The 9,360-nt window shown below is 43.8% G+C and overlaps 1 protein-coding gene across 1 annotated transcript; it reads left to right on the top strand.

Moving 5' to 3' along the window:
- The first annotated feature begins 3,713 nt into the window (after positions 1-3,713).
- LOC101783007 lies at positions 3,714-8,872 on the top strand. Its single transcript, XM_004972785.2, has one exon. It carries the CDS (start codon positions 3,819-3,821, stop codon positions 8,484-8,486), a length of 4,668 nt encoding a protein of 1,555 aa, XP_004972842.1. The 5' UTR covers positions 3,714-3,818; the 3' UTR covers positions 8,487-8,872.
- The last annotated feature ends 488 nt before the right edge of the window (positions 8,873-9,360 follow it).

The following is a 9,360-nucleotide window of genomic DNA, read 5'->3' as shown; positions in this document are numbered from 1 at the left end:
TATAGTGTAGATAAGATCTAAAAATTCCTTCTCATAAATAGAGAGTTTCTGATGGGCTGGTTCCAATGCTTTACTCAAGAATGCAATTGGTTGGTCCTCCTGCATCAGTACAGCTCCCACTCCAACATCACAGGTATCGGTCTTCACAATAAACTGTTCATTGAAGTCAGGAAGGGCCAAGATAGGTGCACTAACATGACTTCTTTAAGCTGATCAAAAGCTTCTTGAGCTACATCAGACCAACTGAACTGTTTCTTTTTCGGTAAATTGGTAAGAGGCCTAGCAATGATGCTATAATGCCTAATGAACTTTCTGTAGTATCCAGTAAGGCCTAGAAATCCCTTTAATTCAGTGACAGTAGTAGATACCGACCAATTCACCATAACAGCTGTTTTACAAGGATCTGTAGCTACTCCTTGATGAGAAATAATGTGACCTAAATAATCGAGGGAGGTTTGAACAAAAGAAATTTTTTTCTTGCTTTCATATATAGTTGATGCTCCCTTAACTTGGTCAGCACTCGTCTCAAATGATCTATATGCAGTTCTAATGTAGGACTGTAAATCAAGATATCATCTAGAAAAACCCTAAACCCTAAAAACCAGCACAAATTTCCTAAGAAAAGGCTCCAATATTTCATTCATGATACACTGAAATGTGGCTGGTGCATTGGTCAAACCAAATGGCATAACTCTGAACTGATAGTGCCCATGATGAGTCTTAAAGGCAGTCTTGTGTTCATCATCAGGTTTCATCCTAACTTGGTGATACCCAGATCTCATGTCAAGTTTAGCAAAGTATCTTGTTCCTGCTAACTCATCTAGAATTTCATCAATAATGGGTATAGGAAATCTATTTTTGATGGTAATAGAGTTCAGCTTCCTATAATCCACACAGAAGCATCAGGAGCCATCCTTTTCTGAACCAATAATACTGGGGAAGCAAAAGGGCTATAACTGGGAACTATGAGACCAGCTTCTAACAGTAGTTGGACTTGTTTTTTAATTTCATCTTTATGCAAAGGTGAATATCTATAAGGCTTAGAATTGACAGGGAGCCACTAAGCATTGCTGGGCTGGATGTGAGCAGTTGAAGCGAGCGGCATGCGGAACCCGAGCGTGCGGGAGGGCAGGGTGTGAGAAGAAACAAAGTGCGGAAGAAACTAGATCGTTCCAGCCTTTAGGCCATGGATGGATAAGATAAGGTGCTTCAGATTTATTTTTTGTTACAAATGGGGCCCAATATACTAGTGCACATGCTGGAATATTGGGACCGGTGAGCATCTATTGTTGCGTTTAATTAGGGACATTTTTTGAATCTTACGAATACAGTTAAACTGGGATGGAGGGAATATGCAAGTTCATATATGGAACAAGAAAGTGAAAGTAATTTAAGCTTTGGCCTCTGTGGATCCTTAAAGATGAAGAGTCTTCATGCTCTGTTATAACGACAAACAATAATATATTTCTCTTAGATGTATACAGATTTACCGTCTGCTAAACTCAAACTGAAAATATTCTGTTTTTGAAGCGTTTCAGTTCTACCTTCCAAATTCCAGGTTTCTCAAGGTTTAGGTTCCAATCAGTTGACATTGGCCCAATACTAAAAAAGGTGATCCTTCTTCACAAATAAGATATTATAGGGGGTATTACAATCAAACTGAAATAGATGTTTCTAGATATTATGGTGTTAGTGTAATAAATGATAATCTAATCTTTCTGACCAGTTTATAAACTAAAAAATAGCGGGCATAGTCTACATGTTCTGATCTTGCAACAAACAATAATATGCTCCTTTTACGATGTATACAGATTTACCATAAACTCAAATTGAAAATATTCTATATCATAGGCATATCTCTACCTTCGAAATCTCAAGTTTCTCGAGCTTTTGATTCCAATCAAGTGACGGTGGCCCAGTTATCAAAAAACATGCGGCAAAGCCGCGCCAAGGTTTCTAATTCCAAGTATTAAGAGGTATCAATGTACGTATACGCTACAGATGCGGTACCTCACGGTACCTCCTTAAGCACCGTAAAATTTCTCTGCCAAGAATGGTAAAAGAAAAGGACGAGAACAATCCTGTATGCCAAGTTGCAAGCAACAGCTGATCTGTAGACAACCAAAGCAAGAAAAGGATAAAGAAGAAATATATAAGTAAATTGCCGGGTGACAGTGATCTAAAGAGAGCCATAATCAAAGGAATACCATACCTTTACACAAAGAATCAAAGAGAACTACCGTGCATTGGAGCCAAGTAAAGCATTGGAAGCTATGCCATTAGTTTCCTCATGACACAAAAAATTCCATAATTTTCGTGGTGTGCAGCACCAAGCATATGGAATTATGGAACCGATTTCCTGGTACCTCCCAAATAAAGACGGTAGGAAAAACTCTTTGACATGTACATTAATATATAGGAATAGTCAAAGAATAGCAAAACCTTGTATCCAATTCTATTCTATATATACGACATATCATAATTCTATTCTATATATTCTTGACCTAGAACATGCATGTTTTGGTGCGGTAGAGGGTTTTTACTTGGGAGGTATCGAAGGTAACCCAGATTTTAGTTTAACATGTGGACAATAAAACACTCTAAATCATATCGTGTAAAGCGGTATACATAAGGATTGGGATAACACGTGACCTGTCACGCAAAAACACAGTGCGCCCAACTTGTCACACAATTCTTTACATAAGTTGATAACTTGTCATCCTGTGTTTTTGCGCGACAGTCGCATGTTATCCCAGTCCTTATGTATACAAGGAGTTGTTATACAGGTCGCAAAAGAATTATGTGACAAGTTGTGTTCGGACAGTATAACAACTTATGTATTGTAACTAATGTAGAGTCAATATACCAACTTATCTAGACATCATGTAGGTAAACCACATAAGGGTAAAAATTATTTTTGTAGCAACTTATATTCATAATTTATTAAGAGATTTACACATAAGTCGCTACATGCTTAATATATTAAGTAGCTACAACACATTCAATATAAGTTGATAATATATAAAAGTATTCCAAAATATATGTAAAATCATAAGAAACGTAATGGTGCAAACAGAATTGAAAACGGACACTCTATGAGAAAATAATCGCATTTTTTAGAGGGGAAACAAAGAAAAGAGAGTGCGAGCCACGACAGCTCACCTCTCTCCTCCCGAGGCACAGCAGACCGCGTGTGTCGGGCGCTCACGCACTAGCTGTCGGACAATAGATTTTTCCTATACATAACGGTGTGTTGGCCATACACACCTCTTGTAAGGTACCATCTATCAAATATGTAATGCTCATACAAGGAGCTGTAAAAAAATAATTAAGGAGCTGTACCTCCTGAACTTGCTAGCTCCAGGCCGGGACTTGTCACGAACGGTAAAACGAAGACTAGACTGTTTTTGTAAGGTAATGTGGCAAGCAAAGCAAGATCTGCAGACAACCAAAGCAAAAGATAACAATAAAGAAGTAAAGAGCCTGGTGACTGTGCTCTAGCTAAAGAGAGAAGTAACCAAAGGAATGTCATTCCTTGACAGAAAGAAGAAAAAGAGAAGAAAGCAAAGTAAAGCATTTGGATGGTTTCCTCAAGGCTAGAGCAAGGTAAATATTCCTTAATTTTCTTGGCAACGACAAGCATGGCACAAAGCACGGAACTAACAGCTCAAGTGGCAGCGTGCTCACCCCATGCATGCGTGCGCTAGCTAGCTTTGCTTATTCCGGCGGCTGATCGATCAAAAAAAGTTAAAGCTACCGATCGTCGCCGCCGGCCAGCCAGCGAGCTTGTCGGCGGCTAGCAGCAGGGTTCGGTCGCCATGGCGGAGCTCGCGGTGGGGGCGGTGACCTCGTTGCTGGGCCTGATCCGCAACGAGGCGCTGCTGCTGGGGAACCTCGGGAGCGACGTGCAGTTCATCAAGGAGGAGATGGAGAGCATGAACAGCTTCCTCAAGCACCTGGCCAAGACGGCGCCTCGCGGTCCCAGCGGCGAGCCCGACGAGCAGGTCCGGACGTGGATGAAGCAGGTCCGGGAGCTCGCCCACGACTGCAGCAACTGCATCGACCTCTACCTGCAGAGAGGCAACCCGGCGGCCCACCGCTACTACTCGTCGGGCAGCCTCCTCCAGCGCCTCGTCTGCTGGGCTCCGTGGATGCTGGACAAGCTCCTCGCCCAGCACTACGCCGCCAACCAGCTGCGCGAGCTCAGGCGGCGGGCGCACGACGTCGGCCAGCGCCGCCTCCGGTATGGCGTCGAGGTCCCCAAGCAGCCAACCGGTACAGCAGAAGGAGCAACGACGGCGGCGGCCTCGTCGTCGACGCTCAAAGCTGCGGCGGAGGCGCCGGTAGCTGCTCCTCCTCCTGCTGCTGCTGCACAAGAAGACGATGAAGTAGAAGAAGACGAAGACCACAGTGATGGTGAAGGCGGGCAATATGACGGGTACGAAGCGGCCAAGACGGCTGTGGTTCGTCGAAGAGCCCTAGAGCCTCGCTCCCTTGATGACTACTGTGCCGAGAAGATAGTCCAGTGGCTAGAAGGGGATGCCGCCAAGAGGGCATCAACGATACCATCAATCGCCATTGTTGCACCGGATCCTGAGGTCGCTGGGGCCAATGCACCGTATGCACGCGAAGCTTTGGCTTTCGTGGCGAGCACCCGTTTCAAGCGCTCTGTCTGGATTAACCTACTCAATGTGCACAAGAAGGAATACTTGAGGGTGATAGGATACACGAGAACAAGACTCTTCGGTTCGTTCTATCGATATCGTATTCCTATGTGGGTAAAGATAAGAAATCCGGCAAGACCCACAGACATCCTCTGCTATATCCTGCGTGAATGCCAGGAGCAGAATAAGCAAAAGAAACATCATGGCGAGGTGCAGGAGCATGATGTCAAGGATCAAGCCTACAAGGACAGATCCAACATTCTCGGTGACATCAGTGCAAAGTTCCAAGATGAAAAAATGAAGAAAAAGGTGGTAGAAATCGTGAGCAAGATCCAAGAAGTAGAGACCAGCCATGCGCAAGAAGAAGAGAGATACAAGTCTGAAGATACCACCGATGGCACCGTGGAAACTACGTCTGATACCCTCTGGGTTAACAAACCCTTGGGCATTCTCTTACAGGCGCTTCATTTTCTTCTCATAAAACCAGGAGAAACCTCTGATGGAAAAAGTCTCCGCGAAGGCATCGAGAAGACATTATGGGACCATGATAAGATTATCAAGGAGACGGCCAAGAAGCTTAAACAACATATAGAAGCAGTGGAACCTGACTTGGCGAAAAAAGATGCAGCTGATCCTGAACAGAAGGAAAAAGAAGAAGCCAAACCTGTGTTCCCAATTAGTCTTGATCCGTTCAGGTATGAACACATACTGCACAAGATGTTCCCAGACAACGAGCCCCAGCAAGCCCAGGAAGCTACCACCTCTAGCAGTCCCGATGGTAGTCGAGCTGCCGCTGCTGATTCTGGAGCAACTGCTACTACCTCAGTGGGAAACGGTGAGCTCAAAGAAATCATCCACAAGATTGTACATGGCATCCTGCAAGACATCCTAAAGGAGCAACAGCAGCAATTTCCGCAGCTGCCGGAAGCTACCGGCAAACCTGCAGCGAAGCAGGAGCAAGCCACACAACATAAGCCAGTTCATCATGAGGAGGATGAATATGCCAGTGCAATCGAAGAAGCCAAGCAAAAGATTACACAAATCAAGTCGGAAATTAAGGAGCAGGTGATAATCCAAATGGTAATTGACAAGATTAAGGCTGAAAAATTCTTTCAATCTGAAAAGACCTTGATTATCATTGAAGATGATGATAACTATGTATCCGGTTGGGAGGAGATCAGAAATGCTTTGTACCAGCTGTTAAACGAAGGGAGTGCAATGATTGTGACCACCCGGAACATTCAAAGGGCCAAAGAAATTTGCAATCCACCACGGGAGCCCATAAGCAATTCTATTGTTAGCTTGTACCATGATATTTTGCTCCAGTTTACAAGCCAGTCGGTGAAAGATGCCAGCCAGATTTTCCGTGACATACTGGATAAGTGTTATCCAAATGAGTTTTGCATGAAGATCTTCGCTCATGCCATTTACGCTAATCCCAACAGGAGCAATGAAGATCTGTGCAAGTTGCTTGGCTCCCTGGATTCACAAAAATCTCTGGGTAGCATCAATGCTAAAAAGATGATCAAGTTCTCCTACAATGATCTCCGCAAAGAATACAAGGCCTGCTTGCTATACCTAGCAATCTACCCTCCAGGTTACCCCATCAGCCGGTCAACCTTAGTAGGACGATGGGTTGTAGAAGGGCTGATAGCTAAGGAAGAATGGCCTAATGCAGTGCATCATGCTGAGAGATGTTTTGAAGCTCTCGTCAATCGGTGGCTTGTCTATCCCAGTGATATTGGTGGTGTAGGAAAGGCAAAGAGCTGTGTTGTAGGTGATCTTGTTCACGAGTTCATTACCAAGATCGCCAAGAAACAACACATTGTGGAACCACGCCTATCACATCATTTGGCTCGTCATTTCTCCATTTTCAATGATGTCCGACTCCGTGGCTCAGATGGAATTGATACTTTCTTGAAAAAGCTCCGTGGATCATCTGAATTTTCAATGCTTAAGGTGCTAGATCTGGAAGGTTGTCATTGTTTCCAGAGAAACCAATACTATCTCAATGACATCTGCAGGAATATATTACTACTCAAGTATCTGAGTCTAAAAGGAACAGATATTACCCAGCTACCCAGTGAGATCAACAATCTCTATGAGCTCGAGGTATTGGATATCCGGCAAACCATGGTGCCTGCATATGCAACAAGATCTCTGCTCCTCCTAAAGCTAAAGCGCCTACTAGCTGGCCATACTGATTTAAGTTCAAGAAATGGTGATACCGACAATTCAAAAAGGGACAAGATGCCACTATTCTCTTTCTTTCAAAGTAAGCAGGCGCCATTATTCTCTAGTGTCCAGGCTCCTCTCAAGATAAGAAAAATGGCAAACTTGGAGGTACTATCCAATGTGAAGGTTTCATGGACTGGCAAAGAGTTGAAAGACATTGGGAAGCTATGGAAGCTTAGGAAGCTTGGTGTGGTTATCGACGACAAGGAAAATCTACTCAATAATTTGCTTGTAGCAATAAGTGACCTATATGAGTCCCTCCGATCTCTATCAGTCTCTACTGTTCCCAGTACCATAAGAGAAGGCACTTCACCCAATGGACACTTACCAAAGAATATTCGTCGTTACTTGAGATACCGTCCCAAGCTTCTTGAGAGCCTAAGCATCCATGGTTCCACACATAATGGTCAGCTTCTTTCCATAGTAGCCGAAGGTCTTAGTAAACTTGCCAAGGTAACTCTGAGTAGCACCTCATTGAACCAAGACGATATGAAGGTTCTCAGTGAGCTGCCCAACTTACGGTATTTTAGGCTCAGATACAAAGGATATACAGCCGACAAGCTCACCTTTAAGCATGATGGATTCAAAAATCTCAAATCATTTCTTGTTGAAGGCTCCAACATGATGAGCATCGAATTTCAGAATGGAGCGGCTCCAGAGCTCGAGAAGATTGTATTGTCCTCCACCAACATAAAGTCTCTTTGTAGGGTCGGAGGCCTTCCCAAATTAAAAGAGCTTGAGTTGAAGAAGAACAGATTTCTTCTTTCAATCACTGAAGAGGGAGGAACTGATGAGAAATATACTCGTAGCAAGCTCACCTTCAAGAAGGATGAATTCCAACAGCTAAAGTACTTCCTTGTTGAGGGCCCCAACATGGAGACAGACATAATCTTTGAAGATAAAGGAGCTCTAGAGCTCGAGAAGGTTGTCTTGTCCTTCGCCAACATAATGTCCATTTCTGGGGCCAACAACCTTCTAAAGTTTAAGCATCTTGAGTTGAAGGGCAACAAGTCGCTGCTTCTTTCATCGCTTGAAAATGCCAAAAAAATATCCAAGGTGATCCTTCATTCCACCTGGCTGGATCGTGCTAACCTACAAATTCTTGCCAAGAAACCAAGAATCCGCTGCCTGGTGCTCTCCCAAAACTCTTATGATGAAAGCCAACTTATCTTCAACAACAATGATTTCCCCGAGCTCAACATTCTTATCATTGAGTGCTCTACCATCACCAACATCTCCTTCACCAACGGAGCAGCTCCTAAACTTGAGAAGATTGTCTGGTCTTTCACCAAGATGAATTCTCTCTCGGGCATCACCGACCTTCCGAAGCTGAAGGAGCTCGAGTTTACTGGTGATTTTGTCCCTGATCAGGTGAGGGATAGCATCAAAGCACATACAAAGCAACCTGTTCTTACCATCAAGCAGCCGCACCATCAAGATCAAGGAAATGGAAGGGTACAAGAAGATGACAACGATGGGAAGTTTTCAGCAGCATGCTCCTGGTTGTTGAAGAACAAGTACTGGCCTGCCGCAGGACAAAACGAAGATTTCCTTGCAGACATCCTACATCCTTCCATCCATCCATGATCACCAGCTCCCAGGATGAATTTCATGCTTGCATTGTGTGCTGCAAACTCGCTCCGTCGCACGATTTGACGATCGGTATGTGTGTGTGTGTGTGTGTGTATCTGTGTGTGTGTGTGTGTATGTATGCGTGGTCTGTCCCAATTGTAAATATGTAATGCTCGTGTATCCCTGAATAATGTTGTGTGTGAGAGTCTGTCTATACATTAAATAATTCCTAGCTTCCACCTCCTTAATTGAATGATCTGTGTGCATGCCACCAGATCAGTGCATAGCATGCTAGCAGATTGGAAGCTTGAGCACTGCAGCTGTGCCCATCAATGCAAGCTATGCTCATGTATCAGATTGGATTTGTGTATATATGTCAGTATATGTGTGGATTTATTTCATCCCTCTGGAATCATCAGGGTGTGGTTTCATATAATCTAGTGCAAAAAACATTTCTTGCATATTACTTAATTTACCACTGTGTGCGCGCTTTGATGTATTTTGCTCTGATTATGCGCTGCACAGGGTTTAAATTGTCAAGGTGGCAGGGGGACTTTTTGGGGTAATCAAAACACCGAAATTCATAGAATTTCATATTACTATCAGAAATCTCAAAACAAAATATGAATTAAACAAAAGAAATGAGAACTCATGCACAGATTCGAGGGAGAAGACAGTGTTACCAAGGAATCAGCAATAATCTGCGCCTGATAGAGGACGCCCTGACCCCAGCGATCTTGTGCGCTGCAAATGACACCGTGACTTATGATGGTTGGCCGATATTGTCAACTGCTGCTGCAAATGACAGATTGACAGTGTGCCTGAGCAGCAGAGCTTGTCATTCTGATGGCTCACAAGCCCAGCCCAGCACTGTCCAATAATGTCGGTC

The sequence above is a fragment of the Setaria italica genome, chromosome VI (genome assembly GCF_000263155.2).
Source record: "Setaria italica strain Yugu1 chromosome VI, Setaria_italica_v2.0, whole genome shotgun sequence".
Taxonomy (NCBI): Eukaryota; Viridiplantae; Streptophyta; class Magnoliopsida; order Poales; family Poaceae; genus Setaria; species Setaria italica.
This window is presented reverse-complemented; position numbering and strand designations above follow the sequence as displayed.